Genomic DNA, 22,658 nt, shown 5'->3' on the forward strand with positions numbered 1-22,658 from the left:
TTGAGCTACTGAGGGATTGCAAGAAGGATTAAAAAGCTGGCGAAGAGACAAAATATCAAAAAAGGGTGCTTGTGCATTGATTTCAAAAAATGTTATATCATTTCTAAAAGGGACACATCCGTGGCAGGTGAGATACATCATCAAGGAAGTGAAGCACATTATACAAGAGTTAGAAAAGTTTGAAATAGTACATGTGTATAGGGAGAGTAATAAATTAGCTGATGCATTAGCGGCAAATGTGCCCAATGTGAGTTTTATTGAACTGATCCCTAGTTCATTCTCAGAAGATATTAGGAAAATTGTATATGAGGATGCTAGTGGAAAACAGTATATGAGATGTAATTGACTCCAAGCTTTATTTTTATAAATAAAGGGGTAGGGGACCTCGTTAAAAACCCCGCTTGCCAACCAAAAAAAAAAAAATGCTGATGTAAGAAGAGTTGCTTCTTCATTACTAATCTAGTCATCTTTGAATCTACTCTAAGATTTTCAAAGAATTCTCTATTGTCTTCATTTGCATGATCATCACCAAGAATAGTTCTATGGTGGTTGACTAATACATCTATTACACATTTACACCATTCTTCAGGCCCCGGGGATCAATATGACGGACAAAATGTATATCTCAAGCAATGGGAGAACCTGGACAACTGACATTGGTGGTGTCCCGAAACTAGTAAAGAAAATAAAGTGTTTCAGCAATGTGGTACGTGTTTCACTGCTCATGTTGATTATTGTTTCAGTGTTAACAGAAACTCTCTACTCAGGGATGTTAGTTTTGTAAAGTAAGACAATACTAATCCTTGTTGCTCCCCTGTAACCCTTCCAGAGGAAATAAATACCCGGGTATGGCCATGGGGAGTCTCTTGGAAAGCAGGTAATAAAACTTGAAGAGGGTCTCGGTTAATTATCTTATGTAAATAATATTTTCGAATATAGACGACACTAAATGATGAAATAGTTCTCATTAGCTGAATTATATTGGTACATGTTTTATCTTTTGTTCTTTTCTTGGGGGCTGAGCCGTCTCACTTGGTAGATAAGTTGTGACGATCATGATGCTAGTCTCTTCTCTGTATTGATGCTAGATCAGAGTGTGGGACTGCACTTACTGAGGTCACTTGCAGTTGGCCCAAAGAATGTTAAAATTCAACACTTTCTATTTCAATTTTTCAAAATATTGATTTTCATTGTTCTTATTTGCAAAGGTAGTTGAACTTTTCTAATGTATTAAGTTGCAGAAGATCAATTACACCTCGAATCCCCGTATGTCCTGTCGTGGGACACTCAGTCTGGAAAAATGTAAGATAACGGTTCCTGGAACCTGCGTTTGTTTGAAAGTATCAGTCAGGCTTCTTTGTCATTTTGGAATTTTTTGTATCAATAGTATATGTGATAATTAATGAATGATGGGGATAGAGTTAGCAATAAATATCTTCTACGTCTTAACTCTTAAGTTCCTTTAAACAACTCGTTTACATTGAAGTTGGACCTCAACACAATGTGCATCTTCGTGGACGTGTTATGAACGCAATATCTAGACTAACCACACATTTAGTGATAGATCGTGTTTGGTCGTGATCATTGAATTATAAGAACACCCTAGCTAGTGTTTGCAGCTAGTGTGCAACCTTCAACTCATACTGTAAGCTACCTAATGAAGAATTGAGGTTACATACTGGGACCTTTAACTTGGGAATTGAGATTTTATCACGGTTGTTCTTCTCGTTGCTCAGAGTGATGCTTTGGTGATCAACGGAAGAAGTGGAGTGTGGGTACAGGAATCAAGCAGTCATGTTTCAATTGCTTCTACTCCTTTCTTTCATCGTCATCAGCTTGAATAAAATTCTTCCAGTGTCTTCCATTTATTGTCCGTACGGCTACCCTAATATTCAATACCCGTTTAATTACGAGGACAGGAATTTCAGTAGGAGATGGGGAGAGGGACATCCAGGATTAATGATCAAATGTTTAGATAGCCGTCCGTTCATAAATATCTCCAACCACCTCTATCTTGTGCAAGAAATAAGATACGACTTGCAAATTGTAACAATAGTAGACGCGGATATAGAAGGACAAGATTGTCCTCAACCACGAAGAAATTTCTCCTTATCCGACTCAACACCGTATTTACGACTCCATTATAATTTTAACAAAGCTATCTTCTTCTACAATTGTACCAACAATAACCATAATTATAGTGTTGCGCAGCTTCTCCCTTGTCTAGACAACTACAACAACAGTAATACAAATGAACGTTCTTATGCTTTCGATCAAGATTCAATCCCAAAAGGATTTGACGGGTATAGAACCTGTTCGGAGAGTGTGGTAGCACCTTACTTTCGCGTAGATCGAAATTTCTCACGAGCTTATAAATTGTTGGGGTTTGAGCTCTTTTGGTCTACGCCTACTGAATGTCAGGACTGCGAGAAATCTGGGGGTATGTGCCTGTACAATACTACTACAAGTGTTCCTCGATGCGTATGCGGTTTTCTTGATAATATTGAGGATAGAGTTTGTCCATCTCGTAAGTTTCTAATTTCTCTCTCTTTAATCTCTTGCTCAATTGAATTCATAGATCTCTTGTGTTTCTAATGCAATCCTAGATACAATATCCAACATTCCAACTGGATAAGTTTTTCGCAAAGTTTCTGATCCCATAGGGAAAATTACAATATTGTAGTTGCGATTTTTGTTTCCATAAATTCAAATTAAACATGGCCGAAGCTAAACTATCACTTCGGCTAATAATATGAGTTTGTAACTATGGTCATGCATGTATATATGTTAACGAGAATCACATGTTTGCATTGCAGACTTAAGTACTGGACAAAAGATCAAAATTGGTGAGTTATATATACTACATATTACTTGATCAGCTGTTTATAGAAATTTATACAGTTTTTAGACTAAATTGGAAGGTTATCTCTTTGTTTACACTTTATAGGTGTATCCACTGGAGTTGGAGGACTAGTACTTCTAACCTTACTAGTTATTTATAGGAAGATTATTTCCTCATTATGCTCGCGTGGGAGGAATAAAACGGAAACTTTAATAAATGTGGAAGAGTTCTTACAGAGTTATGGATGTCGTGCTCTACAAAGATACAAATATTCAAGTGTCAAGAAGATGACCAATTCCTTTAAGGACACATTAGGGAAAGGAGGATATGGCTGTGTGTTCAAAGGAAAGCTTCGCGATGGCCGTTTAGTGGCAGTCAAGGTATTGAATGAATCCAAGGGTAATGGTGAAGATTTTGTCAATGAAGTTGCCACCATTGGCGGAACAAACCATGTCAATGTGGTCAGTCTTCTTGGGTTTTGTGCCGAGAAAACCAAACGAGCCCTTGTGTATGAGTTTATGCCGAACGGGTCACTTGAAAGGTTTATTTACAATGAGAAGAAGGAGTCAAGCACCATGCCTATTTTGGGATGGGAAAAACTTTACCAAATAGCACTTGGCATTGCTAGAGGGTTGGAATACTTGCATCGTGGTTGTAACACACGCATTTTGCATTTCGACATTAAACCTCACAATATCCTTCTAGACCAAGACTTGTGTCCCAAAATCTCGGACTTTGGGATGGCTAAACTCTGTCCAACAAGAGATATTAGTGTTGTGTCAATGGTTGGAGCTCGAGGAACTATCGGTTATATTGCCCCTGAAGTATGTTGTAGAAACTTTGGAGGGGTGTCTCACAAGTCAGACGTTTATAGTTATGGAATGATGGTGTTAGAAATGATTGGGGGAAGAAAGAACATTGATGTGGCAGTGGAGAACATGAGTGAGATATATTTTCCCCAGTGGATATATAATCATCTTAAACCAGATTTCAATGTGGAAGGATCGTGTGAGATATTTGAAGAGGAAACAACCAAAAGGATGATCGTAGTGGCTCTTTGGTGCATACAGACACACCCAACAGATCGGCCTTCAATGACTAAGGTGGTAGATATGTTAGAAGGAAACAATGAAGATTTAAAAATGCCTCCAAATCCTTTTCTTCATCCACCTTCACAATCTTCGATTTCATCGTCATAAGAGTTACTCTACCATTGAATTTAGATTTGTTCTACAACACTGCTCTTTAAATTTAGATAGGTATTGTACTGCTTTTCAACACTTGTAAAAGATATATGGGTTCCATGATATATTATATCTTCTTTGGTGCTACATAACTTTCTCAAACTAACCAAATATCAAATGATGGCAATATCTCTGCCTCAATGACAAAATTTGAAGTGCTATTTTTTTTATTTATTAAATAAGTATTAGACGCACTATTTTTGAGGTAATTTTTGCAGGTTGCTGTGTTTGACATGTTTAGCCCGATTGTTTTAACTTGATGCAAAGGAAGTTGAGGTTGGTTAAGCTTAAGCTAGCTGAAATTGTATACTATTTTGCCTAAAACGGTTAGAAATTACACAACTCTCATGACTGATTATTTAGAATGATCAGCGGCTGAAATATAGCTTTACACAACAGTACCTGTGAAATATAGCTTTACACAACATCGACTGAAATAAGGCGGCAGGGACCTGTCCTCTATCATCTTATCGAATTTAAAGGAGTAAAGGACCCTAATATATTTACAGCCTCGCATGCAGTCAACACCATTTTGTGATAAGAAATCGAGTACATTTGTGAAGGAGATTCTCCTCAAGTCAAGATAAGATCTGAGATATCAAAAACTTCCACCCTTTTGTTATATATAGTCCTCGTTTTTTGTCGTTTAGATTCTATAACAATCATACCATAATAATTATGAAGTTCTCTGTTATGCTATATTCCCAAGTGAATTCTCTTTCTTAACCTTGATATGCTATATAAAACTTTTCGGGCCATGCCAGTCCTTCATAGGTGATATGGTAGCAGTTACATGGTTTGGCAATGATGGGTGTCTATGTCCACAAAGAAGAGGTTACCAGATGTTTTGAGTACAAACATCACATCCGCCAGTATGTATCCGAGTTACTAATCTCTTTTAAAAACAGGCATGCCAAAAAAAATCAAATTCAAAATTAAAACGTTTAAATGGGTGAAAATTTTAGTTTACACGAAGTGAAAATTTTAAATGAGCAACATGGGTTCAACGTGATTGAAAATGTCACTTTTGTTGAACTTGTTTATATGAATATCTATTTCATTCTTTCTTAAACCACCACCTAATCCCCATAACACCTAATAAAGACTTCTAGTTCAATTGGAAATAGGTTGTTGTGATAGTAAGTGGTAGTTGTGTTTGATCGACCTCGGCTCCTTCTGATTATCATTGAGATTGTGAGAAATAGTGTGCCCACTGCACACTGGAGTGATCGAACTTGAGTGGAAAAATCAGAGTAATTTGCGTCTTGACACATTTCTTGTGAGAACCTACTTAAAGACGTTATTCCAAAAGTTTCAAGAATGGACCTGCCATTGCATTTCATAGCATAGTTCATTGCATGTATGTTTATCCTTAGATGATTTGATTATTATGCATGTATTAATTACTTAGGTTTTAAAATGATCATTCTTTATTCATTGCTAGTGAGATTTATAGATTTATGAGATAAATTAGGGAACAAACTTTTATTTCTTAGTCGTTGTAATATAGATGAAGTTTGTGAGTATCTTCTCTAAAAAACTCTCACGAGGCTATAACTCGTCTACTAGGGAATTTCTAGTGGTTTAAGGCCTTATTGCATATGGTCAATGCAATCGCACTCTGCGAAACCAGATTAGTTAAGATTACATTTTCGGCTACTTATATGTTTTAATTTCTCATCTTTGTTTAAGGATAAATAAAATGTTGTTTGGGGGTTGTCACAGCCCGAATTTCTAAACCATTAAAAAAAATGAATATTTGAAATATAAATATCTCAAACATCACTATATTCAATTGTCTAAAACCCGGGCTATGGCCAGGTGGATCAATCGATGTCAAAACCTAAAACCACATCATAAAGAATCTTAACAACAAAAATCTCCAAAATTCCTCAACCATCACTTTATTAAAAGACTTTCTTCCATCCCAATAAAATATCAAACCACTCTAAGAATAACATGTCTTCAACATCGGATTCTCATGTCATATGAAAAGAAAACTACGTTATTACATACTTCCAAAAGATCAAACCTAATAAACTAAACTCTGAGGCTGCTCCAGGGCGAGAATCCAAATCACGCCAGCGGTTCTTTGCCTTCCACTGTGTTCCTAAGAACACACCCACGTTACCAAAACAAAGCAAACATGGGTGAAAACAAAATGGAATTTGCTGGTATGAGTAGACTAACCACAGATAAACATTATCATACTTTAATTATCCAAACAATTACTTTATATTTTCCCATAACTTAATCATTCTCAGCTTGGAAGACAGGTAGTTCCGTCATTTTCACCGGCATAATTTCTTCCCAAGCAAGACTTCCATTATATAACTCATTATCATAACTCGTTTTAATATCTAAACCATTGAATTAAAACTTACCAATATCCACTGATGTATAAGGGTAGGACCGCGTCCCTGCACAAAATGTTATTAAGTCCTACCCTCCTACAAAAGAAAGTTATAACTTCTATATAACACTAGCTACTGTGCACGTGGTAGCCACGTGAGATTCACAGATTTTTTTTTTAAAATTTATAAATATTAAATTACTATTTTACTCTTTAAAAATTAAAAAAATAATTAAAAAAATGTGAAATGACCAAAATGCCTCTACGTCCACACACATTCACTATTCACTCGACTTCTGGTTTTTCTATATATTAAAGATATGTAGATATTATATTAGGTATTCAAAAGTAAACCCAAACACTCGCATAATCAAATAATACAACTACCATGGCCGAATACCTTAGTTCCTCTACAGGGCGGTCCGAAAGAATCGGTCATTCATGGCACAAGACATTGATGAATACCCATAGATAACGCTTAACGGGCCATTTATGGCACATTCAATAAATGCCCACCTAACATATGACATCAACGGTCGTAAAACTCAATTCAAAATTTTAAGTGGAGAGTTCTAAAGGTTGCGGTAAATTGTTTACGCATTATTGAACTTTATTGTATATATCATTTTGAGGAGAGCGAATGAGTATCTTGATAAATGTATTTTTTGGTTTACGCGTTATTAGTTTTATGAATGTCTAAGTGTCATAATGTTGCGTATCATAAAATACTGCAAAATCACATAGTAGTTAATACACGTACACATGTATATATAGAAAAGACTTAGCCTAAAGCCAAGCATGCTAATAGCCCTAGACCTATCCTAATAGACCGAATCATAATCCGAGTTAAAAGGTCAAATTGGGTCAACTGGTCAAAGGTCAAAGTCAACATGTCATGGTCAAAGTCAACATGTCATGGTCAAAGTCAAAGTCAACATGCCATGGTCAAAGTCAAAGTCAACATGCCATGGTCAAAGTCAAACTGTCGACAGGTTCAGGGTCATAGCCATGGTTCGTGGCAAAAGGTCAAAATCGTGGCTCATGGGCTCATGACTAAGGTAGTGGTTAGGACCCAACTAAATGTTCCCCAAACCTTAGAACCCGAAAGTCGAACATTTAAAGACCTAAAAGATCTATTTTAAGTCAGGGGTGGCAAATAATATTAAACCGCCCAAAACTAATTAGAAGCCCAAACAAAACTTAATTAAACTGGTCCAAAACGGAAAAATAGAAATGAATCTAGTCCAACCCAAAAACTGATATGGTCCGGCCCAACCAAACTAAATCAAAATGGCCCAAGCTTAATTGAACTGGTCCAGCCCAACCAAACACTTAAACATTTCGGCCCAACAACCCTCTAACAAGCTAAGGCCCAAACCGAAACCAAAAGGCAAAGTCCAGGCCCAAGCCCAATAGATGGAACAATGTCATCTTCTCCAACAGTCACCACCAAAACCGGCCACCCAAAAATCGGCCACCACCCCTCACTTCATCAAACCGATATTGGTGAGGATGAGAAACCCCACAACTTTAATAAAAGCTAAAATCTCTAATATCAGTAAATCAACACTCTTCTTCAAACTAGATCTAAAATCAATGCATCATGATTACAACCTAAACCCTAGCCCACACACGTATACCAAAGACCTGTCTTTTCAAAAGTCTGGAAAAAGCGGTGACACGTTTCCTTACCAACTGCCCAGATTCTCTCATGTGCCAGTCACGCGCCAACTATCACCCTACATCAGTTCGTCATGCAACAAGAACTGACTTCCATAGCGCGGTGGGTATTTCCTTTCACGCCAGCTCGCTTCTTCACTCATGCTCAACCGCCACCGCTTTCACCGTTTTCTCTCGGTCAAAAGCTTCTCCCGTACGAGAGGGGAGGGCGTGAGGAGGTGATATCCTCATCCGGGAATATCAAGCGCATTAAAGATAGCGGAAATACCACACCAACCTCTGACCCAGTTTCCTGAACTGCCTTCAGAGCGACCTACATCATCGACTCACACCCTCGAGCTACAAGATCGCTCCAGAAGGGATCGACTCGCATATCTTCACATAGAGCGTTTTATCTCATGACTCAGCCTATCTTCTAGAAGCAATCATTGCTAGAGCCTTACTTACACATTCTATTTCCGCAAATTACGAACCACCGTAACCACTCCTCATCATTACAGAGTTCCTACCACCACCATTTCAACACTCTTTATCAATCTTGACCATACATTTGTGTTTGTCAATACATGTGTTGGGTAGATATCCACGTTCACCATCTATAAATACCCCCTATATGAACTACGCCGGACCTAATTCTTCTCTCCCCCATAATCGAGAGATAGATACGTAGGCAGTTCGCTCAACAACGAACTCGGTCTTCCCCATTTCCAAACCCAATCTCTTCTCCCCCCACATTTGTAAGGGATAACTAAGACACTCCTTTACAGTCATGGAATTTGCAATCTGGACGGTTTTCAGTTGGAGATAGTGTTCAACAAAACATGTGATGGCAACCTTGCCAACTCAATCATGAAATGTTGTGAGAGGGAAAAAGGAAATTGGGGGCAGTTCTTTGCGCAATGTGGAGGCGATGGACTACATGTCTACGTGGCTTTAGGAGTACGTTTAGCTAAGTACACTAGTGAAAACTTTCTAGGCAAAGCTAGTAAGTTTTGATGGCAATTCCAACTTGCCGCATGTGTGCAATGGTGCACGACTCATTGAGGATTTGAGGCACATTGTTCTGCTTCTCTGAATCAGCTCTCAGCTTTTGAGTGAAGTGGTTAACTATGGATGTGAAATCCTAAGATTCTTGTTTTAGTGATGTCTGCTCCATTTTTTAGACTAATGATTACTACAAGCAAAACTCTGAAAAGGTACGACTTCAGCCATCAGCATCTGTTTTGACCAACAAACTTTTGCTAAGTTTTATCGTAATGTAAGCTTTTGTTTAAAAACTTAATAATTCAATGACTGTTAGTTGCTATATAAATAGTTAAATACTCGTATACTGTAAAAAAAAACACATTGCATCTTGCAGTACGTGATGCTCAAATGCTCAACTAACATCAAAATTAAGATTCAAACACTAATTTATGGTGATGCTCAGCTAACATAACAACAAAACACGTCATACACTATCTATGCAGAGTGATGCTTAACTAACATCAATAAGCATTCATGCATCCGGTTTTAAATTAGTTCACTTCAATATAGACGAATAACATCCAAACGAGTTCACAATGAGGAGCTATTTGTCAAGAAACCAGGAAAAGAACTGAACAGCATCCCAATCCGACTGTAAGGTATTCCAGTTTTGTTAATTTTGAAACTTTTCTAATCAGAATGAAATTGACATGACATTGTGCTGGGCACCATTTCTTATTATGTTGCTGAAGTAAATGAATTTAATCTTCTGTAATTATAACAAGATAAACTAGATTCATACGACAAGACAAGAAACGAAAGATGAACACATCTATCCAAGGCAAGTGTAATCAATCACCCAATTTTCTCTGTGTTTGTGTCATCAGATGGCCATATGACAGTCTCCATAAGCCGCTCACGCATCAATTCCACATTCTGTTTAGAGATTTCTTCATACATTGCAGCATGATCACATTTCTGAACCGTCATGACAAGCAAGAAAAGTTTGTAAGTGAAATATGATACCAACTGTGTGTTACACAACACAAGGATTAGTTGAATTGAAGTCTGCTAATCAAATAGCATTTTACCTTAATCCACTTTCCATATAAGTGCAGCCGAGTTACCATCACTCTTTCAGCAAGATCTTGCCTCTCCTGTAGAAAAATATGGTACATATTGTCAAATGTGCAACACTTACTGTCATGCTGTTATCTCAGCTTCTGCAGCCTACCTTATTAAGGATACGAAGGAAACGCTTCCCATCCCCTGGCTTGTTTGTCACTATAAAGCTGTCAAAGTGAACAATGCAAGAATTAGGTTTAAGCTCTGTATTAAGTTTGTCACAAATAAATAAGAGCTTGATTAAATCCTCTTACTCGTAAAACCATCGGTAGTTTGTTGGGTTCATCTCATAAAGCTGGTTAAGTACAGTCCTTACTGCTTTGTATGTAAAATAGTTGACTATTTGCTGCAATTGGAAAGAGTTTTAATCAAGATCCTAATCTGTCTCAATGCAATATATATCGCTTTCCAATAAAAGATAAACTAACATAATTAAATTTTAAACTGTTAGAATCAACCTGCTTACAGGTTTCTGCTAAATGTCGAAGGAGCTAATATGAGAAATATAGCTATGCTAATTGTTATTAGAAAAGCACATTTGTGCTTGCATTTGCACCTGCAAGAGTATAAAGCAGATAACAGTGTTCATTGATTTTAGAGATGCTTTTCAAACACACAAACAAGGGAAATAAAAAGCAGAACATTTCTGGTGATGAAATCAAGAGAAATACCAATTAGCTGAGACATACTAAATGCAAATTACAACTGCAGAAGAAAGTAAAGAGTTGGCCTTGCACAAACTCAAAGCAGTTGCACAAGGATATATAATTCTAGATCTTAAAACGTAATTCTAGACCACATATGAGCTGCACAGTTTAGGTGAACAAATTCATGTTTTCAGCATTAGAACAAAATTATACATACAAATTATTTAAATGAGATCAGTTCCCTAACCCGTTTTACGTCGTCAAAGTTGTCTTCATACTGACCAGCCAGTTCATTGACGATCACAAGACTTCGAACCTTCCGTTGCCTCTTCTTAGAATATCCATTGACAATCCCAGAGAGCACTTTCGCCGAAAGGCGCCACTCATGCCAAGAATCAACAAATGAACTACTCAATTCCAATTGTTCTGTTCGCTTCAATTGCTTTTTACTCTTGAAACTCATAGTAGATGATGAAAGGGCATCCAAACAAAGACATGGGCAAGTGTGTGAGTCCACAACTGATGAACCTATAAGTGATATAGCCCCCACCATCTTCTTAGCTCTCACACACAGATTCTTTCCAAACTTCACCAAAACTTCTTCTTCAACACAGTAAACTACAGAAAAATAAGAGATACCCTCTTGGTAAAATTTGAAAATAAGTAACAGCTATTGAAGAAAACCGAATATTACCACCTTGATACCAAATATTCAACCAGATTCAAAGACAGAGTGAATAGGCAGAAATGAAGAGGGATATTCTTTATTTTTTTCAATGAAAGAAGATACTTAGAGGGTTTTGAGGGTCTGTCAACACTGACCAGACATTTTTATGAGGTCCAAATCACTCCTTGTAAGCTATTCACTTATAACTTGGCTTCTGCTCTACCATCTGTACACTTTTCTCCTACCAAATGTTGTCTTTCCAACTTGGTGGGTGTATAGTATGCCCATGTGGCAGAATTGCATAGGATATAAGAGTCGTGTAAGATTCCATGCAGAAAAAGTGGAAATAGTACATTCGAGACGAAATCTAAACCTTAGATTCCGTTGCATTTGTTTAGAGGAAAAAAAAAAGTAACGTAGGTAGGAGCATAGCTAGTAAATTCGTGGACGGAAAAAATTCGATACGCCGAAATTTTCAACAATAATACTTTTAAATATCGGTCCAATAAAGCGGTAGCGGTAAAAAAGATATCGTGTTTTAAAGGGTATATCTGAATATATTTCTTTTAAAATTTTTATATATTTTACATTTAAAATTTTGATATATAACTATATAGCGTTTTTATTTTTATTTTTACAATTTTATTAATGAAAAAAAATATCAAATGTCATTTTTATTTGCCAAACCTTATAATTAGTGGAATAATTACGCAATTATAAGCCCGACCCAACTAATTCGCTGAATTAAACCGTATCATTCAAAAATTCGATAATTATTTTTTTCAAAACCTTATAAAAATAGATTACTAGCTATGGGTAGGAGCCAGGATTTTTAAAATAGTTAAAATATTAAAGATATTATACTTCGCTTAGATTTTTCTTCCCAATATTGACCTCTTTTTTTTTATAACATACATCCAATCTGTTAAATAAACTCCACCACTAAAAATAGATTTATAAGATTAATTGAGAGCTAATTTTTTGTGAAAATAATTTTTTGGTAATGTAGAATCTTCCTAAAAAAATCAGCCCAAACAAAAATATTTAACATTATCAAAAGTTGTTTTGAAATTTGAAATATCTAGATTGTCTAATAATTTTATAACATTATAAGTAAATTTTGATACGTTTAGACATCTTCAAATTTCAAATGTGGGCTGATTTTTTTTAAGGATAATCTATATTGTGAGGAGAACATCTCCACCAAAAATCAGCTTCTAATTTATTGCTTTTCATGGTATAAATGGAGTTCATATAACGGGCATGAACATACAATTACTCAAAACACAATGGATCTGCTATTTTAAATTTCCGACTAAAACAAAATTAAATAAATTAGTTCCTAAAATATCCATATTCAATTGGACATATTACAATAGACAATAGTTTTCGATTTTATCCTCACTCTTCTCTTAAAACTACATCACCATAACAATATAAAGTTAGTAATTTGCATGGTTGAAAATGTTAAAATTGTAATTATGGTATTTTACCTAATATTTTTTTAAAGTGGGAACCATATTTTTCCAATTTTGAGTATTTTCAGCCATTTCTCTTAAATCTAAGGATTATATATTTTGCCTTCAAGATTTCATCTAAAAAAAAAATATTTTGATTTTAAGAGACTATATATGTCAGCAATACTTTTCTCCAAAAAAAAACAAATTTTACAATAATAAGTTACTAACACGTTTTCTTTTTCTTTCCAAAACCTTTGCATTATTGTCTCTCTCTCAAGTCTCACCAGCTTTAAAGGCAACAGATACACATTCCCGCTCTCTTTGAGCAAAGCAAGCATCATAGGTATGCTACTTTACTAGTCTTTCCACTTGCATGTTTCTTTCTTTATAGTTTTAGTTTAGTGAGTTTTTAGTATGTTTTTTTCAGTGAACTTAGTGCATAATATCGCTTGTAGTATGTTTTCATTCAAGAACGTTTCATTTCTATCTTAAAATCAGTTCGGGGGTGCTAGATTTTAGTTCTTTATTAGCAAGAATGGATCAAAATGAGTTCTTTTTTTGGCTTCTCCAATTACAGTGACTGAGAAGTGACTAGTCCCTGTAAGTTGGAACATCTTTGCTATGCAATTTGAAAACTTTAGAGAGTGGTGGAGGTGGGGCGGTGGCCTCGCAAGTCTCTCTAATTCTCAGAAGTTACTGAAAGAACTCCAGTTTTCCAAAGGATTGGTTAGTGCCGACTACGGATGACATGGTGACAGTGATTAACTAATTAGCCCCTGCTTCAAAATTTTGGACTGGGGGAAATGAAAGACAAAGTGTACTTTGATGGTTTTGTTGCGTTGGGCAAAAGGCATAAAATGAACTCTTGTTTGATAATTGGTGTTAAGCAAAGCAACTTTTGGTTTTGTCCAACATTTGGTATTTGAGGGGATTAGGGTGTTGTCATGTCTTTGTTTAGGTGTTACAGCGTTAGCCGTTAGCCCAAATTGATTGCTTGAAGGCCAAGTTTGAACGAGTCTTTGTAGCCTGGTAGTCACAGTAAAGTTCTCATCGCATCTCCGTTATCTTCAGTGGTGATTTGATAGTAGACAAAACAATGTTCCCAGCAAACTTTTGCTTTATTCTAGTTATCCATTAGATTAATCATGAATATTGTCTCCACCATCACTTTTCCTGCATGACTCTGATTTTATTTAGAAGGCAATTTAGAGTTTATTGGTTTCATGTGTATCTATATTTATTGACATATTTGAATGAATTGCAGTTATTTGCACACAGAAAATCGTTGTTAGCGATGGAACTTCTCTTCTCCTGTTATGCTGAATCTTATCCTGTTCGATGCTCAAACTGGAATTTTACTGAGAAAAGCCTACATACAAGTCAATCTAAGTTCTGTCTCACAAGTAGTGCTCAAGTTGTATGTGGTAGATTAAATCCCAAAAGGGATTCATTGCGATTCTGGGAACTTGACCATCAGAATTACTCCAAGAAAAAAAATTATAACCACGTGAAGTGTCTAAATTGTATGGATCAACTAACTTGGATGTGATTGTTGGGAATGAGGACATGGGAAATATTTTGGATAGGGAGGAATCGTACCCGAAGGTTCTAGTTCCTGGTCTGCCCGATGAAACCGCTGGAGATAGTGGGTGTCCAGTCAGTAGTTGTTTTTGGGAATGGAAACCGAAGTTTAATGTGCATTATGAAAAATCAGGGTCTGAAAATGTTAATGCATCGTCAGTGCTCCTTCCCGGTTTTGGTGTAGGTTCTTTTCATTATGAGAAGCACTTGAAGGATTTTGGTCGTGAATATAGAGTATGGGCAGTGGATTTTCTAGGACAAGGTATGGCGTTGCCTGTTGAAGACCCTGCCCCTTTGGCCAAGGATAGTGCTTCGGGAGAGATGGATTTGGTGTGGGGTTTTGGAGAACAAGCTGAGCCCTGGGAAAATGAGTTGGTGTACTCGATTGATCTGTGGAGGGACCAAGTTCATCATTTTGTAGAAGAGGTACTTTTCTGGGTTTATAAATTTACTGTAATTTAGTATTGTTTCAATGTGATATTAGTGTCATGATCATTTATTGTTCAGTGGTTCCTTTTTTGGTATTTCTGTCACTCTTTGGACAGTTGTTTCAAACTTTTACGATGCAGTGGTGCCTACATACATACTTTATCTGAGACCCTTTATCATGAATTTTATCACCATGAGGCGTGTAGATAACACAAACTTCCTAATTATGCAGTTTGGGGTACGTTTAGCAAAACCATTATCTCACCCCTCTTCTCCTGCTGCCACCACTTCCCTTCAAGAACTTGCTAACAAGCACAAAGGTATCAAGTTTTTTTTTTGTTATCGTTTATATCTCAAACTTATCTTATTTTCAGTAATTTGAAGCTCTTAAGTTCACTTGGGTGTCTTTTATTATACTTCTTGTGCTGTTTAGTATAATTGGTATTGGATTATTTATATTAAAAATGTGTTTTTTATATGATACCCTTAAAATTAAATCTTTTGTGTTAACTGTTGGCTGTACCTGAAAGGTGTTGCAAAGGTTGTCTTGAAGAAGGGGAAGGTACAACTGTTTCAGGATGGAAGTCCAATGGTCTACAGCGGTGCGGTTGATAGAATAATTGGGAGACCACCACCCAAGACTGGAGATGTTGTGCTAGTAGCTGATGGAACTGAAAAGCCCATTGGTTGGGGTGTATATAATTCAGTATCGATGTTTTGTGTTCAACTCATGCAGCTAGAAGGTGATGCAGCAAGGTATACCCCTCCATGAGGCTTTCAAGTGTAATAATCTTATTCTGGAAGACATAAAATGAATCATGCCTAAAATGAAATGCATAATCCAGTTTTGGTGCAGAGATCCATCATCGGCATTGAGCATGGAACAGCTGCTCCAAACTAGAATTGATGCTGCTATAGAATTACGTAGGTTCTTGGGGCTTCCCTCCACACACACAAATGCTTATTGTCTCGTGAATAGTGAAGGAGATAGGTGAACTTCCTTACTGATTTCCGGAGATTCCTTACTTATTAGTTATAAAGAAAGACGACTTTCCAAATTCCGGTAAATTCGCTTCTTAGATAGTGCAAGTGAACAATTTACACTAGCCCAAGACTCACAACCAAAAAACTGAAGAAGAAGAAGATCAACAACTCAACTAAAGATAGAAAAGATTGATTGTATTACTAATAGAAATTGTATTACATAAACATGGGCAGAAACTAACTTCAAACTTGCACAAGGACTTGAGGCTACAGGAGAATTGGATTGATTTTGGGAGTTGAGCTGAATTTATAGCATGTGGGTGAATAATGTGAAAAATGACAGAAGGTTGTTGTTCTAAGGAAAAGGAAGGGTCAAGTGAGGTTTAATGGTGGTTCTTTCTAGATGGTGGAGTATTGGAGTGCTGTGCAAGTTTGACAGAACCAATAACAAAACAAATGCCCAGACCAAAATACTACAGCAACTCCTATTCTAGAAAATTTCTTTAATTTTAACATTGGTTATGTCTGCCACTGTCATTTAACAGAAGCTTGTATCATTTGGAAATCACATATGGTAACTTCAGCTTCGTATGAACTTTACATCTGTTTATAATATTTGTGTTACACAGGAACAACCCTGATTCAATAACATAGTTTCTACCACCTAGTTCCTGTAGAGTTCAATTGAAAGTATAGATCAGTACTTAGTACGTCATAACTCGGCTGAAAGATCATAACTCGTACTAATATATAATGCTAAACTTGTGTGTGTGTGTGTGTGTGAAGGGGCAGGGGGTATGGTAGTTCCCAACTTTTCCAAGTGTTGAAAAAAAAAAACGATCAGCTAATGGCTAGAAATCAGAATTAAAACATTATTTTTCGCATGTGGGATTACAAGTCCTGTAAAAGTGAACGTTGAAAAGCTCATGGTCAATTTGGTCATAATGGTCTGTTACTGATTCACTGGCTGATCCCAGTTGACTAAATGATGCTCTTTTTCAATTCTACTATCTAATTGGAAGGAGAAATAGTGTTTTCCTCGATGTGAATTTCATATTCAGTTTCTACTATTGAATGTGACAATGCCACATGTTCTGTATAAATGCAGATATTCTCCATTTTCATTCCATAAAAAACTGCCCAATCCACATAACCTGAATTTGGTTATAGTTCTTAATCTATGAGCTCTTCTTTTGTTTTGACGGTTTTCTGAATCTTTAGGCCCATCATCTGACATGCTGCAGAAACTATTAATAAACATCATCAGTTATGGTATTCTTTTTAAAAATGTTTATCATAAGGATTATAAATTTTATTGCAGACTTTATATGCATCCATTCTCTTCCCTCCATTATTTGTGGTAACCTCCTTGTATTTTGGTTATGTTTTATTGATTTCTTTCAGGCTGTCAGGTTTAATAGTTGATGTTTTTGAAGATTTAGCTGTTATAGCATCATCTGCTGCTTGGGTTGAGAAATATAAACCAGTAATAACTTCATGCATCAGTTGAATCGATGGCATCAATCATGTGAAATGGAGACCGTCAATTGACAGTCTAAAGGAAGAAGGATTAGAGTTGTCAGACCTTGATGGCTCCCATTTGTCTCTGTCTCTAGAAACAGTAAAGGTAGGAATCCTCTTACATAATTATCAGTTGCAAATTTCTAGTTGTCGTTTGTAATCTTTAGGCTCCCCTAACTTTGGTAACAACTCGAGTCATGACATGTCAATATGACATGAATCTAAGCATTGTCCCATTCTTTCGCCAGGTTCTGGAAAATGGAATATCATATTCAATCTCATTGGATGGTCAGAAAACTGGATTTTATGCTGACCAGAGAGATAACCGTCAGTTTATATCCTCAATTGTGCAGGGTCAGAATGTCCTTGACATGTGCTGCTACAGTGGCGGTTTTGCTCTAATTATAGCAAGTGGCGGTGCTGCAAATGACATTGGTAACAGATTGCTGAGTTTTAGTTCTTCCATGTTTTCATATTTCTTCAATGTGGCGAGTTATCATTGTTTACTCAAATGTAGAATTGTAGACAGATATGAATAGGATGAAAATTCTCAGAACAGAGGGATGACTAACTCAAAATCGGAAAGATAGCATTCATCTAGTTGAATGTAATTCAGAATGAAAAATCAACAGCTTCTGGTTTCACAACAAATTATGGAGTTCAAATATTAAGAAGCTATCTTATTTTGAAAATTATCTACCTAGTAGACATGTAAAACTCATCCAAAAGACAGCTAATAGAGAAGTCCTGTTCATAACTTGAAAACTTTCTCCAAGGTAATAATAGGTATGTCCTTCTCTCTAATGTGCTTGACTAATATCTCTAAATGTCTTGTCAGACATCGACAGTTCATTGCCTGCTTTGGAGCTTGCAAAGGAAAATATCACTCTAAACAACCTAGATCTAGAGAGAATATCTTTTTTGAGAAAAGATGCAACTGAGTTTATGAAAGAGGCCGTTTCTAGGCAAGAATCATGGGATTTTGTGATTTTGAACCCTCCAAAACTGGCACCTTGGAGAAAGGTATCTTTTTGTATTCAGAACATTTTATTGTGTGTGTTGTTTGGTTTTAAAAAATATTGTTTGTCACTTTCTTTTTATATGATGCATATTATTAACCAGTGTAGCTTGATTTCAGAATGGGTTGATTGTTCATGACTTGATATTCATTAGATATCTCTCTTACAAGAACTTATTACCAACATCATACTTATTGCTGAGTGACAATTCCATGTTTCGTTTGTTGTTTCTTATATAGAACCTACAGGGTGCGTCTGGAATGTATAGAAACTCAAATTCATTAGCTATCCAAGTAACGAAGAGAGGTGGGCTGCTCATGACTTGTTCATGTTCAGGAGCTATGACCCAAAGTGGAATGTTTTTGCTGTGTTCTTCAGGCAAGTTTTTAGTTCAGTTCTTTGATTTACAAGGAACTTTCACTTTCTTAAACTGCTTCAAGTATAGCTGATATAATGATTTTTTGGCAACCATCTTTCTTCAGGGTGCGGCCTCAATGGCAGTTAGAAAAGTGACAGTTTTTAGGCAATCTGGAGCTGCTTGTGATCACCCTATTGACCCATCTTACCCTGAGGGTGCAGACCTTTCCAATATCTTACTGAGAGTAGTATAGATGAGATCGAGATGTATTCAGTAGCAGTGCACTCAATATTAGGTTCACCAATTGTGTCGATGTAGTTCAATTATTTGTTTAGTTTTGAAAAATGGAATAGTTAATGTATGCATCCTATAATTGTCGCAAAGTACCTGCTCCAAAAATCATCACTCTCAGAGATTAAATCTAGCTTCTGAAGTTGGCTATGAGTCTTATTTTAAGTGCTCAAACTAATGAGATAAAAAGATTGTGATCCACCTCAGCTAGGATTGTTGAATTCTATTACTTTGTTATGATATTGGAATTTAGCTTGTGCTTTTTCATTGGCAAACATTTGAGAGAGTCAAGCGTACAGAAATAAAGAAAATCCTTGTTTTTCATACACAAAGGTATAATAATACCAAAGATAATACTAAATGCTTTGATATAACAAAACAGATTATTAAAATGTTTTAAGTAGAATGTTAAAATGCTTTGAACTTAATTATTACAATTCTTATTACTACCAGGTGTTGCTTCAAGTCTAGCAAGTCGCTCCTTTAAATCATAAAAAAAGAATAAAAATAAAATTATGTTAAATGAGATAATTAAGTTAAAACCCCGAGGGCCCAAATATTTGTATGAGTCTCGTTCCAAAGCCCACAACCCAAATATTTGTATGGGTCTAGTTGGTTTACCTCATTCCAAACAGGGCAGGTTCTACCCTATAGCAAAATAAGTAGCCGCTTAGGGCCCGCAGTCCAAGGGGCCCAATATATTCTAGACCACCTACTGTCCTAAGTCTATTATTGTTTTATTGTGGACACAAAAAAAAAAAAAACTCGCTATTTATTTTTCATTTATTTTAATCCGTTAGATAAACGATTTTACATTGGAAAATTGGAAATTAGAAAATCGCATTAAACCCCTTTGTTTCCCTTGCGTTTTCGCCTTCTCCAATAAATAAATAGGCACGCCACCATAACTAATTAAACTTCTTCAACACTCTATGACAATTTATCAAATTGAAGCCAACACTTCAATATTATTTATATCATTCTTTTGCCTTATTTGGTTTTTCTATATTGTTTAATTTGGTGTAGAATTCTCTCTCTCTCTCTTGTGTAATTCTTTGTTAAATAAATCTATTGAAATTTCAAGTTTGTGACGTTGTTGTTTGGCCATGATCTGCTACAATGTTATAGGTGTAGAACATTTTTTTATTCTTCCACTATTCCTTATGTATTTATGGTGTTTTGTCTTAGATCTCTCTGTATGTGAGGATCTCCCTCACAACACTCCTATGTATTCTACTTCACTTTGTATTTATGTTATTTTTATCAATAAAATTCAATTAAAAAAAAGTTTGTGAAGAGACTATTCAAGAAAGAATAAAGAAAATGTTATGATCAATTTTGACAATAATTGTTTAAAGAAAAAAATGTTTGTGGGGGAGAGACTATTCAAGAAAGAAAAAAGAAAATGTTAGGATCAATTTTTACAATAATTGTTATCTTCTAAATTTTTTGTTATAAAAAAAAAAGTTTGTGGGGGAGACTATTTAAGAAAGACAAAAAGAAAATATTATGATCAATTTTTACAATAATTGTTATTTTCTAAATTTTTTGTTATAAAAAAAAAATATTTGTGGGGGAGACTGTTCAAGAAAGAAAAAAATAAAATGTTAGGATCAATTTTTACAATAATTGTTATCTTCTAAATTTTTTGTTAAATAAACTAAGCGATTGCATTCATATGAAATAACATAAACAAATCATATCGATCTATAAGATGTAACAATTCTATTGGAACTTTGTTTAGGCCCCGATAAAACCAAAACCATGGTTGAAACCCAAATTTCTAAAACCTTTCTCTAAACCCTTCGAATTCCTTTCACTCTTCCCGGTGGGAAAAACTCGTCCGATCAACAGAAAAGTTTGTTTGGAAGTACTGGTTCTTCCATCGAAGTAATGGATGGTTGGTGTTGTCTTCACATTTCAAAAAGAATCGAAAACAAAGTGAAGCCATAATTGAGAAAATCAACAAAGAATATAATAAAGATATTAGCAAATTAGAGGTGAAGTTTATGGTCTCTTCCAAGTTCAACAACAAGTGGAAACATGCGACCACTACATCAAATGAGCAAAGTGTAATTCTATATGGTTGTGGTACGTTTTATACGTTCAGCTTTAGTTCTTTTTCTTTTATCCCTTGTGATTTGAGGAGATTTCTTTTAGTTTTAGTTTTAATTCTCATTTTCTCCAATTATATTGGGCCTGGTTTCATATTGTGTCCGTGTCCATAAGATGTTGTAAAAAAAAAATAAGCATGTTAAAGGGTATAATGAACGCATAGATGAGAATATACTACAAATTTTAGGGCAAGAGATTGATTTGCTTGAGATGGGAAATCGAGATTCTGAAGATGCGGGGACTTCTGGTGTTGATGATGAGATTTGTGCACTTGAACTCCAGTCTTTTAAAGTGGATGAGACTACCTAGGGAATCACACATTGGTGATTCTCTTTTGGACTGCTTGCGCATTTCGGATTTTTAAGTTTTGTGATGTTTTTTTGGGGTGTGTTGCCGCACACTTCCAAACACACAAATGCTAGGTAAGTATTTACTTAAGCTACTTATTGTTTTTTGGAGGATAGTAGGATTTTTGACAAAGGTGTGAATTCTTCACTTGGGCGGATGAGCAGGCCGGAAAATGAAAAGATCAAAGCACTTGAGACGGAAAAGGAAAGACTGGAGAGCCAAGTCTGAAGAAGGCGAATGAAATGAAAAAAAATTATCATTGTTATTCTTGTTTGTTTCATATGCTTTTATTTGTTTAAGTGATTGTAATGGAGTGATGTAACGGAGCTTTAGTCTAAAATGTGGTAATTGAGTGTTGTAAGTGACTATAATAGTATTGTAGTGGAGTTTCATTAATGAAATGTTGGAATTTGTATTCAAATACTTGCAATGAATGGATGAAATGTTATTTGAATTTGTGAATAACTTTGTTCAGTTCAGTTCACCACATTATATTGTTTAGTAACGTGGTGCAAAATGATGGTCGATTCGAGTCTCATTTTAGATTACTTTTTAAAAGATGTCATAAAAATAAAGATACAACATCATTTCTCAAAGTGGTGCACAAAAGTGATGTTATAAGAATAGAAATCACTTTTTACCTAATGTAATATCTAACAATTTGACATCACTTTTGAGAAGTGACGTTAGAAAATCCTATTGACATCACTTAAAAAGGGGTGCTTGATTCACAAAATTACATATTTAAATTCAAAAACAAAAATATAATTGGATTTAGATGGATTCGAACCATCAACCTCTCAAAATTTGAGTGCTCTTGCCATTTTGAACTTATGGATCCATTTTATCACAAACAAACATAGACTAACTACTATACTATAAGAATACTTGGTTAATAGGATATTGAAGTTATTGAAGTTGCTATAATACTAGAAACAAAACAAGTGTAAAGCCTATATAAAGCGGGCATGGGGACTTAACGCAACTCAGAATTATGAAAAGAGCGTAAATATATACTTGTGTGACAC

The 22,658-nt window shown here is 35.6% G+C and overlaps 3 protein-coding genes and 1 pseudogene across 8 annotated transcripts in view; 2 read left to right on the forward strand and 2 right to left on the reverse strand.

The window, feature by feature from the left end:
* LOC147484024 (uncharacterized) overlaps positions 1–1,789 on the reverse strand; it is a 36,701-nt gene extending 34,912 nt beyond the window's left edge. For all 3 annotated transcript variants that reach the window (XR_015204543.1, XR_015204544.1, XR_015204545.1), the window contains exon 1: positions 1,680–1,789. The gene's annotated coding sequence lies outside the window, so the exon portion shown is untranslated. The remainder of the gene's footprint in view (positions 1–1,679) is intronic.
* On the forward strand, positions 590–4,426 carry LOC147484031 (PR5-like receptor kinase). Of its 3 annotated transcripts, none has more exons than XM_086577406.1 (4): positions 590–706; positions 2,422–2,527; positions 2,817–2,846; positions 2,948–4,178. In XM_086577406.1, exons 1-4 carry the CDS (start codon positions 605–607, stop codon positions 4,039–4,041), a joined length of 1,332 nt encoding a protein of 443 aa, XP_086433532.1. In that variant the 5' UTR covers positions 590–604; the 3' UTR covers positions 4,042–4,178. The 3 variants fall into 3 exon arrangements, 2 of the variants coding, with proteins under 2 accessions (XP_086433532.1, XP_086433531.1); XR_015204542.1 differs by lacking the exon at positions 590–706 and adding an exon at positions 4,305–4,426 and having other exon boundaries at positions 1,377–2,527; positions 2,948–4,101; XM_086577405.1 differs by lacking the exon at positions 590–706 and having other exon boundaries at positions 1,795–2,527.
* A 5,327-nt stretch (positions 4,427–9,753) lies between these two features.
* Positions 9,754–11,699, reverse strand: RBCX2 (Chaperonin-like RbcX protein). Its single transcript, XM_086580025.1, has 5 exons — positions 11,105–11,699; positions 10,465–10,556; positions 10,320–10,377; positions 10,177–10,242; positions 9,754–10,063 (listed from the first exon to the last, which is right to left on the reverse strand). Exons 1-5 carry the CDS (start codon positions 11,408–11,410, stop codon positions 9,941–9,943), a joined length of 645 nt encoding a protein of 214 aa, XP_086436151.1. The 5' UTR covers positions 11,411–11,699; the 3' UTR covers positions 9,754–9,940.
* A 1,483-nt stretch (positions 11,700–13,182) lies between these two features.
* Positions 13,183–19,423, forward strand: LOC147484033 (uncharacterized; annotated as a pseudogene). Its single transcript, XR_015206217.1, has 10 exons — positions 13,183–13,327; positions 14,249–14,991; positions 15,227–15,314; positions 15,525–15,750; positions 15,851–15,985; positions 17,383–17,605; positions 17,748–17,934; positions 18,338–18,522; positions 18,758–18,896; positions 19,001–19,423. The product of XR_015206217.1 is annotated as an uncharacterized LOC147484033 (transcript).
* Positions 19,424–22,658: the final 3,235 nt, after the last annotated feature.

The sequence above is a fragment of the Coptis chinensis genome, chromosome 8, assembly GCF_015680905.1.
Source record: "Coptis chinensis isolate HL-2020 chromosome 8, ASM1568090v1, whole genome shotgun sequence".
Classification (NCBI taxonomy): domain Eukaryota; kingdom Viridiplantae; phylum Streptophyta; class Magnoliopsida; order Ranunculales; family Ranunculaceae; genus Coptis; species Coptis chinensis.